The sequence below is a fragment of the Marmota monax genome, unplaced genomic scaffold (assembly GCF_021218885.2).
Source record: "Marmota monax isolate L192 unplaced genomic scaffold, Marmota_monax_Labrador192_F-V1.1 WCK01_AAM20220418_F8-fsc00006, whole genome shotgun sequence".
Lineage (NCBI taxonomy): Eukaryota > Metazoa > Chordata > Mammalia > Rodentia > Sciuridae > Marmota > Marmota monax.
Window position 1 is genome coordinate 24890178 of NW_026693712.1, and position 16820 is coordinate 24906997.

Sequence of the window (16820 nt, forward strand, 5' to 3'; positions counted from 1 at the left end):
CAGTTTATTTCCCCTAACTTTTTTTTATCTTACATTACTTCTATACAATTGCCAAAACTATGAAACCAGCACTGCTATATGACTATTAAACTTGTCTTTATTTGGATTTTATCAGTTTTTCCATTGATGTCCTTTTCTGTCCCAGGATCCAATTCAGGACTGCTTTAGTTGTTATTTTTCCTTAATCTTTGAACTATTTAGTTTCTCAGATAAAAACTTCTCATGACCTGGAAGTTTTTGAGGAGTCCTGATCAGGTATTTTGTAGTGTGTCTCATATATGATGTATATATTTCTCTTAGGATTAGGTTAGTGTTGACTTTCCATATACCCAGTGAGATAACATAGAAGTAGTGTGTGTGTGTGTGTGTGTGTGTGTGTGTGTGTTTATGATTTGCTTTTGTTTTTCTTTTCATATATTAAAAATTTATGTAGTTTCAAGGTCAAACTAGAAAACTTCTAAGCAATCTTATTTTCATATATCTTCCCTTTTTCTCTAAAAATAAGCGTTTTTTTTTATTAGTTTATGGTTTATCTTTCCAAAAGACAATAAGCAAACACAGAATCATGCATATCTTGGTACATATATGCTAGTATCCCCCTGTTCTCTTTTGCCCTTACGCAGAAGATAACAGTTTATGTACATACTTCCTCACTAGGGCAATCTTTAACAATGACTTTTCCAATAATGGCCACTGGTATTAAAGATGGTTTTCTGTTTTAAACATTTAAGCTATTTTTTTCTAACTTAATAAAGGTCTTTTTTTAAGCCTTGAAAATGTTTAGTACATATATTGTTCCTTTTTTATTCACAGATATTTTCCAATTTGTCCCTGGATGAACGTTGCCTTTCTGCATCACTGGTTTGCAAGTACTGGCGTGATCTTTGTTTAGATTTCCAGTTTTGGAAGCAACTGGATCTTAGTAGTCGTCAGCAGGTATGTAATCTAATTTTAAGAAACTTAAGAAATGATCTGACCCACCCACTTTAAAAAATCTTTATTCTTCTTCAAAAATCTCTTCCATGTTGTTTTTCAGGATCATTTAATGACTGTAACCTAAAATTTTGTGCTTTCTTAATTTTTCTTTTAATTCAAGTTAAAGCTATGTTCTCATGATGAACAAGATTGCTTTTGATGTAGATTGGCCATTTTGGGTTGCCTATTTTTTATTTATTTATTTTTTTCAGTACTCGGGATTGAACCCAGGGCCTCACACATGCTGGGCAAGCATTCTGTCACTGAGCAATGTCCCAGTTCTTTGCAAAAATTTTATTTTGAGACAGGGTCTCTCTCAGTTGTCTAGGCTGACCTCAAATTTGGAATCCTCATGCCTCAGGCTTCCAAGTATCTGGGAGAATAGGTGTGTGTCACCACCCTCAGCTTCTGTTGCTTTTTAATCTTCTTATTCTTCTTCATTTTTTCATTACCTTTTTAACATTAGCAAACTTTTCCTTTTTTGTGTGAAGTTATATCACAAATATTATTTTAATAGTAGAAAAGAATAGCAAACATTTTTATAGACTGCCTTTGTATCATGTACTATTCTGAAAGCTCTTTCTTTTTCTTTTTTTCATTTGGGACCAAAAATAGGGTCTTATGCATGCTAGGCAAGTACTCTGACACTTAGCTACCTCCTCAGTCCTTTTTTATTTTTATTTTGAAACAAGAATCTTGCTAAATTGCCCCTGCTGACCTCAAATTTGTCTTAGTCTCTCCAAGTAGCAGTGATTACAGGGGTGTGCCATCAAGCCTGGCTGAGGGCTTTTATGTATACAATTCATTTATTTATCTCAGTAATTCCATGAGGAGATACTTGTATTTCCCCTGTATTATGAATGAGGAAATGGAAGTAAAATGGGCTAAGATAACTTTTTAAAACTTACATTTTGATTGATTTTTCTAACCTTCCCCATTGCCCAGCTGTTTAATATATTTATATCAACTCAGGACCAGCCAAATGTAAAAGATGTGTAGGACAAGGTATGGAGTATACCATCCTCCCAGCACTTCAATGTGTTCACTATTGGAGACTATTTGAATTTCCTTATTAAAAGAGTTTTTATAGCAGATTCTCCAGGCCATCCCTGGAGGATGGATGCTGGGGGTAGGACTGAACGTTTCCATCATCTCAAGGATCTAGGGGCACAATTTTTTTTTTTTTTTTTTTTTGGGTGGTGCTGGGGATTGAACCTTATGCATGCAAAGCAAGCACTCTACCAACTGAGCTATATCTCTAGCCATGCCCCTCTCCCCCCCACCTTTTTAAAAAACATATTTTTAGTTGTAGATGGACACAATACCTTCATTTTATTTATTCATTTTTATGTGATGCTGAGGACTGAACCCAGTGTCTCAGGAGTGCTAGGCAAGTGCTCTACCACTGAGCCACAATCCCAGCCCTAGGGGCCCCATTCTGAGTCACTTCATTATTTATTATAAACTCAGGTGTGGTTAAAGGGGCTTGTTTCATAATAAAAGATACTATCATTCAAGAAATTCCAAAGGTTTCGGCAGCTCTGTGCCAGAAACTGGAGACAACAATTTTTTTTTTATTATGCCACTCAGGGGCACCTCAATTCTTACTGTTTAACATTAAGGATTTTCTTTTGATTGTGGGTTTTTTTTTTTTTTTGCTATAATCTAGATAATTTATTGTGGGAAATTAAATGAAAGAAAGGAACTTTCTACTTTTAGCAAAAGTTTGAATTTATTTCCTTTTTTTCTCTTATAGGTCACTGATGAATTATTGGAAAAAATTGCATCAAGAAGTCAGAATATAATTGAAATCAACATTTCTGACTGTCGCAGCATGTCTGATACTGGCGTATGTGTTCTAGCATTCAAATGTCCTGGACTTCTTAGGTATACAGCCTACAGGTGTAAACAGCTTTCTGACACCTCTATTATTGCAGTTGCCTCTCACTGTCCTTTACTTCAGAAAGTACATGTAGGCAATCAGGACAAACTTACTGATGAAGGACTCAAACAGGTAAATTTTAGCATTTGTAGAATGATTTTACTCATTAATTAAAAATGTTTTGCAGCAACACTTTAAAAGGTTGTTGTATTTAAAAGAATGCCCAGAGAATGAAATGAGTCATCTTTTTTATATACCAGTGAATTTTTATTTGTTAGTAAATTAGAGTGCCATAGTTACAATAAGTAAATTAACTTTGTTATGTGTTTAGTGAGTGCCTGAGCTTCTGTGACCAGCCATTCTATTAATTTATGGTTTTTTTTTTTTTTTTTTAACTTTAATTTGCTTTAAGTAACAGTATGCAGATTGGGTCAGCAAAAGTTGCACCCCTGTGTCCCTCCTACCCCACAATCCCAGGATTAAACCCAGAGACTCTTTACCATTGAGGTATATCCCAGCCCTTTTTATTTTGAGACAGAGTCTTGCTAAGTTGCCTAGAATAGACCCAAACTTGTGATCCTCCTGCCTTAGACTTCCAAATTGATGAGATTGCGGAAGTGGATCAGCGTGCCTGCATGGGTCAGAGAAGGTTTTGAAAAAAAATCTGCTTTTTTGGGGAGGGGTATACGGGATTGAACTCAGGGGCACCTCAACCACTGAGCCACACCCCCAGTCCTATTTTGTATTTTATTTATCTACACGGTCTTACTGAGTTGCTTAGCACCTTGATTTTGCTGAGGTTGGCTTTGAAATTGTGATCCTCCTACCTCAGCCTCTTGAGCCACTGAGGTTACAGGCATGTGCCACCGTACAGGGCTAAAAAAATAATCTTAATAATCTTAATTTCTCTCTTATATTACTAGATACATACATACATGATTTATTTAAGTATGGAAGTCTAAATAGAAGAGCATAAAATGAAGACAAATGGTAATCATCTGAATATCACCGAATAATTGAGTTAAAATTAGCTTTACATATACTTTTTTTAATATGCTTCCTTTGGAAATGACATTTAGAATTTCATGGATCAGAGTGGATTGTTCATTTCACAAATGAAGATCCTTAAATTTAAACATTACGGACGAATTAACTGAATGCTTAATATTAAAAGAAATTTGGGAAGATTTATCCTAATTGGTAACTACTGAGTGTGTCAGGTTACATATTAAGTATATTATCAATTTATAAGGAAGCCTATGTCATTGCAAAAACAAATTGTGCAATAACAATTTTGCTTGTTGTAATATTTTTCATCATTGATTCTGCTATATACAGGACGATTCACTAGCATTTCATGAAGTTCTTAAAATGTATTAAAAAATTAATGTTTTATGGAGACATATACATGAAGGTAGCATGATTTTATTTGCTTGATAGAAATTCTCAACAATTTATATTTCACCCTGAAACATTTTTAAAAGTTCTGTGAATTAAGAACTGAATTCAACTGTATTTAAATCTCATGAAATTTTACAAATAGGGATTAGTTTAGCAGACTACTGAGGGTGTTCCTAGTATTATTTGTGAAAACCAATAAGATCACAGTTATGGTTGAAATAGAATGATAGCTACTTTAAGAAGTAAAACTTTAGTGTGCTGCTTAAGTATTATGAATTTTACTACTGTGAAACTAATTATGTAACTCCTCCCTAGAATATAAGGTGTTTTTGAGCTTGTTAACCTGTTTAGAGGTTTGCTTTAGATTTTCCTGGTTTCTGAATTAGGTATATATAAATTATATTTCTGATAGAAATAGTAAAACAGTACAAATTTTTCTCCTTAAGCTAATTCTGTTCTTTAGTATTTACATAGCAATCTCATTGTAGCATAGAGAGTAATATTTTCCTGTCCTTAAGACTCTCCTGTAGCAGGGTTAATTTAGATTCTTTTCCTCTGATGGAATAGTGTTATGGGTATAATAAATAATGGTATATATATATATATATATATATATATATATATATATATATATATATGTATATATATATATAAATAAAATATCAAATAGAAATATAGTTTTATGAAAAAACACATATATGCAATGCACATTAATATTATCTATTCTGTGTTACTATGTTAAATAAGTGCTGGCCTTGACCCACTCACTAAATTAATTTTATGACTCAGTGATATTTTGATAAACCCTGCTTAGGAGCATATTATGTTTTGAGTCAACTTACAGTTTTCAAGATATATAAGTAAAGTTGCAAAAGCCTGGATGGGGCTATTCTTAATTGATGAATTTTATTGTGTTAATGATTTCTCTTGAACTCAGTAACTTAGCAATTCACTGAATTGTTGGTTCTATAGCTAAAATTTTTTCCTGTTTTTTCAGTACAAACTGACAAATATTTTAAGGGGATATGTATATATTTTATCGATAATGTCTCTAAAATATAGTTTTTTCATAAATGATATAATTTTTATTTATTTATTTATTTTTAAAGAGAGAGTGAGAGAGAGAGAGAGAGAATTTTAATATTTATTTTTTAGTTTTCGGCAGACACAACATCTTTGTTTGTATGTGGTGCTGAGGATCGAACCCGGGCCGCACGCATACCAGGCGAGCGCGCTACCACTTGAGCCACGTCCCCAGCCCCAAATGATATAATTTTGATTGACTTTAGCAAATATCAAATGTGTGTGCTTTTTGAATTCTTTGACTGAAAATCAATTTCTTAGAGATCTAGAATTTAATATTTTAAGTGTTGGATTCTGTTTACTAATGTTTGTCAAACTTATGGTGAAGCACCTAAAAGACCATTTTTGACTAAACTATTTTATTTGTGAAATAGCACTTTGTAATGTTGGTATTTATATTTCCATAAAATATAATTTTACCCAAATAATTTTACTAGTGGAACAGTTTTTACCAGTGGAACGTATATGTACATCTTATAAAATTATAATCAAAGCCGGGTGTGGTAGTGCATGCCTGTAATGGGATGCTGAGGCAGGAGTTCAGAGCCAGCCTCAGCCATAGCGAGGTGCTAAGCAAGTCAGTAAGACCCTATCTCTAAATTAAAGAATACAAAATAGGGGGCTGGGGTTGTGGCTCAGTGATAGAGTGCTCGCCTAGCACGTGCAAGGCCCTGGGTTCAATCCTCAGCACCACATACAATAAATAAAATAAAAGTATTACTACAACTAAAAAAAAAAAATATATATTAAAAAAAAAAGAATATAAAATAGGGCTGGGGATGTAGCTCAGTTGTTGGTGCCCCCGAGTTCACAGAGTTCAATCCCTGGTACTGCTCCCCCTCTGCAAGAAAAAAAAACAAAAAACAAAAAACAAAACTATGATCAACAGCTCATGGTGGCACATGCTTGTAATCCCATCATTTGAGAGGTTGAAACAGGAGGATTATAAATTCAAGGCCAGCCTGGACAACTTAGTGAAACCATATCTCAAAAATAAAAAGGGCTGAGGATATAACTTAGCACCCATTTGTTCAATACCCAGTGTGGCCAACAGTAGTGACAACAACAAAACAAAAACTATAATCATGTATCTAGGACAGAGGAGAAGAAGCATTTAAGAATAATAGGCTGTTTTAGTTTTCCTAATATTTTCTTATCACTTAGTATTTGCCAGCTAGCAAATGATAGCAATAGCAAAGCATTAAATAAATGCAATAAATTATATTTGTTAAGTTACTATTTTATGTGTCTGTCACACCTGAATCTAATTTAATGGAACTCAGCATTTTTGGAAATGAGTCTCTGTAGGCTGAAAATGGTGTAAAGATAATAAGTGTTGCATTGGTAAATTTTAATCTGATGATACTGTGAGGTTTTTTTAATCTTTCAAACCAAATATTTAAAGTGATGTCAGCAAAATATTGGAGTAGGAAGCTCTAAAACCCTGTCCCTCCATAAAAACATTGAAAAACAAGTGAGAATTATCAGATCCAACTTTGCCAGAACTTTGGAAAACAGTAAAAGGTTTATAGTAACCAGGGGAAAACTAAACCATGAAAAGGGCAACTAAAAAGTGGAAGGAATGCATTGTGACTTTTACTTTTCTGAACCCTTCCTTCTTCCTACCTTGACAACAGGCATGAAGATAGTCTGCATTTGCAATGTCCCTGGTGCCAGAAGTAATAAAATGGACCTTATTTGTAAATTATTGTTTTCTTGTTCTAACCTATAAGAGAGCTACTCAAAGGGTTGTTACAGGTGCTCATAGTTCTGTTTCACTTGATTTAGAACTCTTTTGGGGAGGAAAAACAGTGGATATTGACTAAAGACATGTGGCCAATGGAAAAACTTTCATTTACTTTGTGTGAAAAATTATGGTGAGACATACAGTAGACTTCCTAAGGCCTGAGAAGTTCCTTTTTTGAGAGGATTAAGGTAGTCAGAATACCATTGTATACAGGGGAATTTAAAAAGCCACGTGCAGGGACTTCGGACTTCGGGTGTTGTTCAGTAGTAGTATGCTTGCCTAGAATTCAGGAGGCCCTGGGTTCTATCTCTTCCTCTGCAAAACAAAAAAGCCACATAAATGCATGCCCAGGTCCAAGACACATGCTCAGGAAAACATAAGATGACCATAAACTTTCATTACTGGCTGCTTTCTAGGTTTAGTATAAACAAAAAGTAAAGGTCAAGGAAGAACTGTAAATAGGCACCTAACCACTCTGCAAAAACTGGGCAAAGTTTGTTCTAGTTTGTTTTGTTGGTATTCAAGGAAATCTCTTTCAAAACACTGGCTTAACATAAGTTAATCCTTGAATAATAAAAGACATCAGGGTGCTGGAGCTGGGGCTCAGTGGCTGCAAGTAGCACACTTGCCTGGCATGTGTGAGGAACTGGGTTCAATTCTCAGCATATAAGTAAATAAAATAAAGGACTATCAATAACTTAAAAATCAAACCCTGGGGGAAGTGGGAAGAATCTGATTACCCAAGTTTCTACATTATAATATTGATACCTAGTTTAAAAAAAAAAGAGTCACAAGGCATGCAGAGAAATAGAATATGGTCCCACTAATTGGCAGAACCCATCCTTAAGGAAGCCTAGACATTGAATTTATTAGGTAAAGATTTTTGGGTGGCATATGCCTGTAATTGCAGTGACTTGTGAGGGTAAGGTAGGGACTTGCAACTTCAAGGCTAGCCTCCACAATTTAGTCAGACCCCATCTCAAAAAATAAAAGGACTGGTGTAAAGCAACCCTGGATACAATCCCCAGGTTCCCCCAACAACAACAACCACCAAAAAAAAAAAAATTTTTTTTTTAAAGTAGAACTGCCCTGTAAGGAATGCTAAAGGAAATGATAAAAGAGAGTTCCCAGGTGACTCATGCCTGTAATTCCAGTGACTCAGGTGAATGAGGCAGAAGGATTGTAAGTTCAAGGCCAGCTTTAGCAACTTGCAAGGCCCTATGCAATTTATCAGGACTATCTCCAAAGGAAAAGGACTGGGGATATAGCTCAGTGGTAAGAATCTTTGGGTTCAATCTCCAGTTCCAAAAAATGAAATGCCAAATGAGTATACTTTAGGCTGAAATAAAAAGATGCTAGATAGTAACTGAAAGTTATGTGAAGAAAAAAAATCACTGGTAGAGTTAACCACATAGGGGTTGAATATACAAGATGGAAAAAGTTTGTTCCATACAAATAGTAACCAAAATACAGCTGGAATGGCAGTTTTATCTTACAAGATATATTGTAAGTCCAGAAAGTTTACAAGAGACAATGAGAGTGATAGATGTTGAGAACATTTATAATCCTTTAGGAAGATGAATAGTTAAATGTGATTGTTTAGAGATTCAAGAGAATCTCTAAATATATGTAAAAAAAAAATTGAAAGACTTGAAGGGAAAAATCTACTTTGATAGTTGGAGACTTCTATAACTCAATAATTGATATATCAACAAAGAAATACAAAACATGAATGATAGCATAAACCAAATTACATCTAACAGACATGTATAGTATACTTCACTCAACAGTTGAAGAATACATGGAACATTTTCAAGAACATGTTTTCATAAATTTAAAAAGAATGGAACATATACAAAGTATTTTCTCTGACCATAATAGAATTAATATGGAAAATAATAACTGAAAGAATACTAGGACACAAACATATAGAATTAAAACTATTATACAACCAATGGGTCATAGAAAAAATAATGGATGAAATTAGAAAATATTTGAAATGAGTGAAAATGAAAACACTACATACTAGAATTCATTGGATTCAGCAAAAGCATCATTCAGAGAATACCTTATAGCTATAAAAGCGTATAATAAAAAGTAAAATCTCAAATTGGTAACCTAAGTGTACATCTGAGGGAACCTGAGAACATAGAACAAGCAAACCCAAAACTAGTAGAAGGAAGGAAATAATGAGCAGTGTAAGGATAAACAGAATAGAGAACAGAAAACTACAAAGAAAATGAAGGAAAACAAAATTAGATCATTTGAAAAGATCAAGAAAATGGACTAACTTTGAATAGATTTTGACAATGGAAAAAAACCTTGAAAATTAATAAGTCATACATGAGAGTGGGATTGGTACTGACTTTACAGAAATAAAAAGGATTCTGTGAGAAAACTACACCAACAGTATAGATGAAATAGACATTTTTCTAGAAATAAACTATAGAAACAGATTCAAGAATTAGAAAATCTAAGTAGATTTACACCAATAGATTAACACCAGTCCTTCTCAAATTCTTCCAATTCATTCTGTGAGGCCAGCATTACCCTGCTTCTGAAGCCACATGAAGACATCGAAATGAATAAATAGAACCGCAGACCAATATCTTTAATAAATATGCAAAAACTTTCAGCCAAGTTTTGGCAAACTGAATTCACCGGCATATTAAAAGGATTATATATCATGACCAAGTATAGTTTATCCCAGGAGTGTAAGATTTGTTCAAGATACAAAAATCAATTGATGTAATATATCATGATAACAACACAGAAGAAAAAGAATAAACAGTTGTTGTTAAAGAATCATTTAAAGAAATCAGCACCCTTTCATAATGAACTAGGAATAGAGTGATATTTCTTCAACATAATAAATAAAAGCCATATGTGATAAACTAGCTGATACACTTAGTGGTGAAAAATGGAAAACTTAAGAACAAGAAAAAGAGAATGCAAATTTTTTGTTCTGCATTCTTCTGTGAGTTCAAACCAGAGTAATTTGACAATAAAAAAGAAGTAAAATGCTTTCAAGTTGGAACAGAAGAAGTAAAACTCTCTCTTATTTGCAGATGGCATACTTTTATATATAGAAAACAAAGAATCCACAAAATAACTATTTTGAATTAATAAACATTTTCAGTAGCGTGCCATGACAGAAAAGTCAGTTGTATTTTTGCCCACAACAATGAAAACCCCCAAAGAAATGGAATTCAAATAATTCCATTTACAGTAGCAACTAAATTTTTCTATAAATGCTGCTTTTGCTTCATTCCATAAATTTTGACATGTACTTTCATGTTAATTTAGTTGAATATTTTTTAAGAATTTCTTTGGAGGCTACTTTGACCCTTGTGTTATTTAGAAGTGTGTTGTTTAATTTCTGAATGTTTTTGGATTTTCCAATGATTTTTCTGTTATTAATTTTTAATTGTGGTGTGTTCTGAGAGCAGATATTGCATGATTTCTGTTATTTTATTAAGGTGTGTTTTTAAAATTTTTAATTTTTTTTAACTTGTTCTAATTGGTTATACATGATAGTAGAATGCATTTTGACACATTGTACACAAATGGAGCACAACGTTCATCTCCTTCCTCTGGCAGAACTTTGTGCAGAGTCACACAGGTAGTTTAATCATACATGTATATACGGTAATAATGTCTGTTTTATTCCACTGTCCTTTCTATCCCTACATCCCTTCTCCTCCTCTCACTCCCCTCTGCCCAATCCAAAATTCCTTCATTCCCCCTCCCCACATTGTGAATCAGCATCTGCTTATCAGAGAAAGCATTTGGCCTTTATGACTGAGTAATATTCCATTATGTATATGTACCACATTTCTTTATCCATTCATCTGTTGAAGGGCATGTATTTTGGTTCCATAGTTTAGTTATTGTGAATTGAACTACTCTAAACATTGATGAATCTCCATACTGCTTTCCATAGTGGTTGCACCAATTTGCAGTCCCACCAGAAATGTATGAGTGTACCCTTTTCCTCACATCCTCACCAACACTTAATATTGCTTATATTCTTGGTAATTGCCATTGTGACTGGAGTGAGATGAAATGTTAAGAGTAGTTTTGATTTGCATTTCTCAAATCACTAGAGTTAAAGTGTGTTTTATGGTCCAGAATGTAGTCTGTCTTGGTGAATGTTCCATGTTAGTTTGAGAAGAATATGTATTCTGATGTTACTGAGACAGTCTACAGAGGACCACCATATCCAGTTGATTGTTGGTGTTATTGGAAGTCAACTTTTTTTCTTTTTTAACTGCAGTGCATTAAAATCTCTAATTATCATAATGGATTCATCTCTTTTAATCTGTCACTGTTTTTGCTTCATATATTCTGACACTCCTATTAGGTGCATACTTGTTCAGGGTTATTATATCTTCTTGGAGTATTGTCTCCTTTTTCATTATGTTATGTCCTTTTTATCACTGACAACTTACATGGAACTCTGTTCTGTCTGAAGTTGTTATAGTTATTCCCAGAGTTTATTTAATAATCGGAATCTTTACTTTTTTACATTTCTGAAGGATTGCTTTTAAGTATTCTCTTTTCTCTCAATTTGTAAATCTCTCTTAGTGTATAGTCATTTAGGGATTAATTTAAATATTCAAATTTCATTTGATAACAATTTTTGTGACTGTTTCATGGACTTCTTTTTTAAAGATTTTTCTTTGTTTGTTTGTTTTAAGAGCAGTTTTAGAGTCATGGCAAAATTGAGAGGAAGTAGAGATTTCCTATATTCTTCCTGCTTCCACATGTGCACGACCTTCCTGATTATCAACATACCCAACCAGAATGGTCCATTTATTACATTTAATAAACCTTCATTGACACAATCATCAGTCCCAAAGTCCATAGTTTATAAAAGGGTTCATTTTTGGCATTGTGTATTATGGGTTTTGGACAAATACAAGAAGAGATAGTTCTACAATTATAATATCATACAGAATATTTTACTGCCCAAAATGTCACTCTACACTCCACTCTTTGGGCGATCACTGATCTTTTTATTTTCTTTATTATTTTAAGTGTTCCAGAATGTGTCTGATTCCAGTTGGAATTATATAGTATAAAGTCTTTTCGAATTGGTTTCTTTGACTTAGTAGAGCATATTTAAGGATCCTCCATGTCTTGTCTTTTTTTTTTTCTTCTTTTTTTGGTACTGGGGATTTAACCCAGGGGTGCTTTACCACTGAGTCACCTCTGAAATCCTTTTTATTTTGTAATTTGAGTTAGGGGCTTGCTGTGTTGCTTAGGACCTCCCTAATTTGCTGAGGATGACCTTGAACTTTCAGTTCTTCTTTCTCAGCCTCCAGTGTTTCTGGGATTACATCTTCCATCTTTTGACAGCTCACTTATTTTTAGCACTGGGTAATATCCCATTATCTGTGTATACTACAGTTTATCCATTCAACTACTGAAGGACATTTTGGTTGCTGGATTTTATAGTAAAAGTCTCCAGCTATTATAAATTAATAAATTAGTAAATCAATCTGTTTCTTCTTGTGGTTCTTTAATTTTTAGCTTTACATATTCTGATAATTTGTTGTTTTTGCACATACACTAAGGATTGCTGTCCTTTTGAAGCATTTATCCTTTTTTCATCATTATGTAATGTTAGCTTTTGTGTCTGCAAATGTTCTTTGTTTTGAGGTCTGCTTTGTTTGAAATTAATATAACTTCTTTTAGTTAGTGTTAGCATAGTATTACTTTCTTTATCCATTTGTTTTATTTCTCTCTTTTTTAAAATTTTGGTATCAGTGATTGAACCCAGAGGTGATTTAACACTGAGCTGCATCCACAGTCCCTTTTAATTTTTTCTTTTGAGATAGGGTCTTACTACATTGTTGATGTTGGCTTCAAACTTGTGATTTTCCTGCCTTAACTCCCCAGTCATGGGGATTACAGGTGTGTGCCACTGTGCCTGGCTATCCACTTACTGTTAGTCTCCATATTTCTTTACATTTAGAGTGGATTTCTTATAACTTGTAGTTGGATCCTATTTTTTTGTTCATCCTGACAGTCTCTGTCTTTCAATTGATATGTTTATTCCCTTGACATTTAAAGTGATTTGATATAATTATATCAATATCTACTGGATCTGTAAATATTTTCTATTAGTGGTCCTTGATCTTTACTTCTTCTATTTTTGTCTTCTATACTTTCTCTGCCTTTCGTGGTTTTATTGAGCATTTTATATGAATCCATTTTCTCTCCTTTCTAACCAGATCAGCTTTATTTCTTTTTTTAAAAAAAATTTAAGTGGTTACTCTAGAAGTCACAATATGTGTTTATAACTTTCAAATAACAGTGTGCTATTTCAGGGGGGTACAAATACCTTATAATAGCAACATATTTCTAACTGTTCCTTCCTAGTCCTTATATCATTGTTGTCATTCATTTTGCTTACACATAAAACATACAGATAGGTACAAAAATGTATATTATCAAGTATGTTGTTGGTATTATTTTGAGCACACTTTAACTTGTTAGGTTACCTAGAATTTAAAAAAAAAAAAAAAAAGTTCTACCTTCACTATTGTTTCTAGAATGCTTTTTCTTTTTGTAGATCCAAGTTTCTGACCTACATAATATTCCTTGTTTTTAAAAAAACTTTATTTCTTTTTTCTTTTTAATTTATTCTAATTTGTTATATATGACAGCAGAATGCATTACAATTCATATTACACATGTAGAGCTTAATTTTTCATCTCTCTGGTTGTATACAAAGTAGAGTAACACCGTTTATGTCTTCATACATGTACTTAGGGTAATGATGTTCATCTCATTCCACCATCATTTCTACCCCCATACCTCCTTCCTTCCCCTCTGTACCCTTTGCCCAATCTGGAGTTCATCTAATCCTCCTATGCTCCCCCCACAAACCCATTATGAATCAGCAATCTTATATCAGAGAAAACATTCAGCATTTGGTTTTTGGGGATTGACTTACTTCACTTTGTATTATATTCTCCAACTCCATCCATTTACTGGCAAATGCCATGATTTTATTCTCTCTTACTGCTGAATAATATTCCATTGTGTGTATATACCACATTTTCTTTATCAATTCATCTACTGAAGGGCATCTAGGTCGCTTCCATAGTTAAATTATTGTGAATTGTGCTGCTATAAAGATTGATGTGGCTGTGTCCCTGTAGTACGCTGTTTTTGAGTCTTGAGTATAGACTGAGGAGAGGGATAGCTGGATCAAATGGTGGTTCCATTGCGAGTCGTCCATGGAATCTCCATAAAGCTTTCCAGATTGGCTGCACCAATTTGCAGTCCCACCCGCAATGTATGAATGTGCTCCCCGCCTCCCCACTAATCCTCGCCAACCCTTATTGTTGTTTGTATTCTTAATAGCTGCCATTCTGAATGGTGTGAGATGAAATCATAGTTTTGATTTGCATTTCTCTAATTGCTAGAGATGTTGAACTTTTCTTCATATATTTGTTAGTTGATTGTATATCCTCTTCTGAGAAGTCTGTGTTCAGTTCCTTGGCCCATTTATTGATTGGGTTATTTGTTTTTTTGGTGTAAGATTTTTGAATTCTTTATATGTCCTAGAGATTAGTGCTCTATCTCAGGTGCGTGTAGTAAAAATTTGCTTCCATTCTGTAAGCTCTCTATTCACTTCACTGATTGTTTCTTTTCCTGAGAAGAAGCTTTTTAGTTTGAATCCATCCCATTTATTGATTCTTGATTTTAATTCTTGCACTATAGGTGTCTTATTAAGGAGGTCAGGTCCTAATCAGACATGATGAAGATTTGGGCCTACTTTTTCTTCTATTAGGTGTAGGGTTTCTGGTTTAATTCCTAGGACCTTGATCCACTTTGAGTTGAGTTTTGTGCATGGTGAGAGGTAGGGGTTTAATTTCATTTTGTTGCATATGGATTTCCAGTTTTCCCAGCACCATTTGCTGAAGAGGCTGTCTTTTCTCCAATGCATGTTTTTGGCACCTTTTTCTAATATAAGAGAACTGTAATTATGTGAGTTTGTCTCTGTGTCCTCTATTCTGTACCATTGGTCTACAAGTCTATTTTGGTGCCAATACCATGCTGTTTTTGTTACTATTGCTCTTAGTATAGTTTATGGTGTGATATAGTGATCCCACCTGCTTCACTCTTCTTGCTAAGGATTGCGTTAGCTATTTTGGGTCTCTTATTTTTCCAGATGAATTTCATGACTACTGTTTCTATTTCTATTAAGAATATCATTGGGATTTTGATTAGAATTGCATTAAATTTGTATAGTGATTTTGGTAGTATGGTCATTATGACAATATTAATTCTGCCTATCCAAGAACAAGGCAGATCTTTCCATTTTCTAAGGTCTTCTTTAATTTCTTTCTTTAGTGTTCTGTAGTTTTAGTTGTAGAGGTCTTTCATCTCTTTCATTGGGTTGATTCCCAAGTTTTTTATTTTTTTGAGGCTATTGTAAATGGGGTAGTTTCCTTGTTTCCCTTTCAGAGGATTTGTCACTGATGTGCAGAAATGCCTTTGATTTGTGGGTGTCGATTTTATATCCTGCTACTTTGCTGAATTCATTTACTAGTTCTAGAAGGTTTTGGGCTGAGGATCTAGCTCAGTTGGTAGAGTGCTCGCCTCGAATGCACAAAGCCCTGGGTTCAATCCCCAGCACCACCAAAAAAAAAAAAAAAAAGCATTTATTGATTTCCTTATATTGAACCAACCTTGCATCCCTGGGGTGAGCCCCACTTGATCATTGTGCACTATCTTTTTGATATGTTTTTGTATTTAATTTGCCAGAGTTTTATTGAGAATTTTTGCTTCTATGTTCATTAGAAATATTGGTCTGAAGTTTTCTTTCTTTGATGTGTCTTTGCCTGGTTTTGGAATCGGGGTGATATTGGTCTCCTAGAATTAGTTTGGATGTGCCACCTCTTTTTTTATTTCCTGAAATAAATTGAAGAGTATTGGTATTAGTTCTTCTTTAAATATCTTGTGGGAACTCAGCTGTGTCCTGGGCTTTTTTTGGTTGGTAGGCTTCTGATGGTGTCTTCTGTTTCATTGCTTGAAATTAATCTCTTTAAATTGTGTATATCATTTTGATTCAGTTTAGACAAATCATATGATTCTAGAAATTTGTCAATGCCTTTTGTATTTTCTATTTTATTGGAATACAAATTTTCAAAATAATTTGAAATTTTCTTCTGTATTTCTGTAATGTGTGTTCTGATGTTTCCTTTTTCATCACAGATATTAGTAATTTGAGTTTTCTTTGTCTTTCTTTTTGTTAGCATAGATAAGGGTTCATCAGTTTTATTTAGTTTTTCAAAGAACCAACTTTTTGTTCTGTCAGTTTTTTTTTCTGTTGTTTCTTTTGTTTTAGTTTCATTGATTTCAGCTCTAATTTTAATTATTTCCTGTCTTCTACTGCTTTTGGTATTGATTTGTTCTTTTTCTGAGGCTTTGAGATATAATTTTAGGTCATTTATTTGTTGACTTTTTCTTCTTTTAAGGAATGAACTCCATGCAATGAACTTTCCTCTTAGTACTGCCTTCAGTGTGTCCCAGAGATTTCAATATGTTGTATCACTGTTCTTGTTTACCTCTAAAATTTTTTTGATCTTCTCCTTCACGTCTTTTGCAACCCATTGTTCAAACAGTAGCATATTATTTCGTCTCAAGGTGTTGGAGTAGTTTTTTTTTTTTTAATTTTATCATTGATTTCTAATTTCATTCCATTATCATCTG

At 33.6% G+C, this 16820-nt stretch overlaps 1 protein-coding gene across 2 annotated transcripts in view; it reads left to right on the top strand.

The window, feature by feature from the left end:
* Fbxl17 (F-box and leucine rich repeat protein 17) overlaps nucleotides 1-16820 on the top strand; it is a 532270-nt gene that overhangs the window by 12032 nt on the left and 503418 nt on the right. Inside the window, exons 2-3 of one of the 2 annotated variants that reach the window (XM_046459970.2) lie at nucleotides 814-936; nucleotides 2732-2824. In XM_046459970.2, the coding sequence (XP_046315926.1) occupies nucleotides 814-936; nucleotides 2732-2824 (216 nt within the window). Of the gene's footprint in view, nucleotides 1-813; nucleotides 937-2731; nucleotides 2990-16820 lie in introns of both variants that reach the window. The other variant, XM_046459969.2, reaches the window with a different exon arrangement.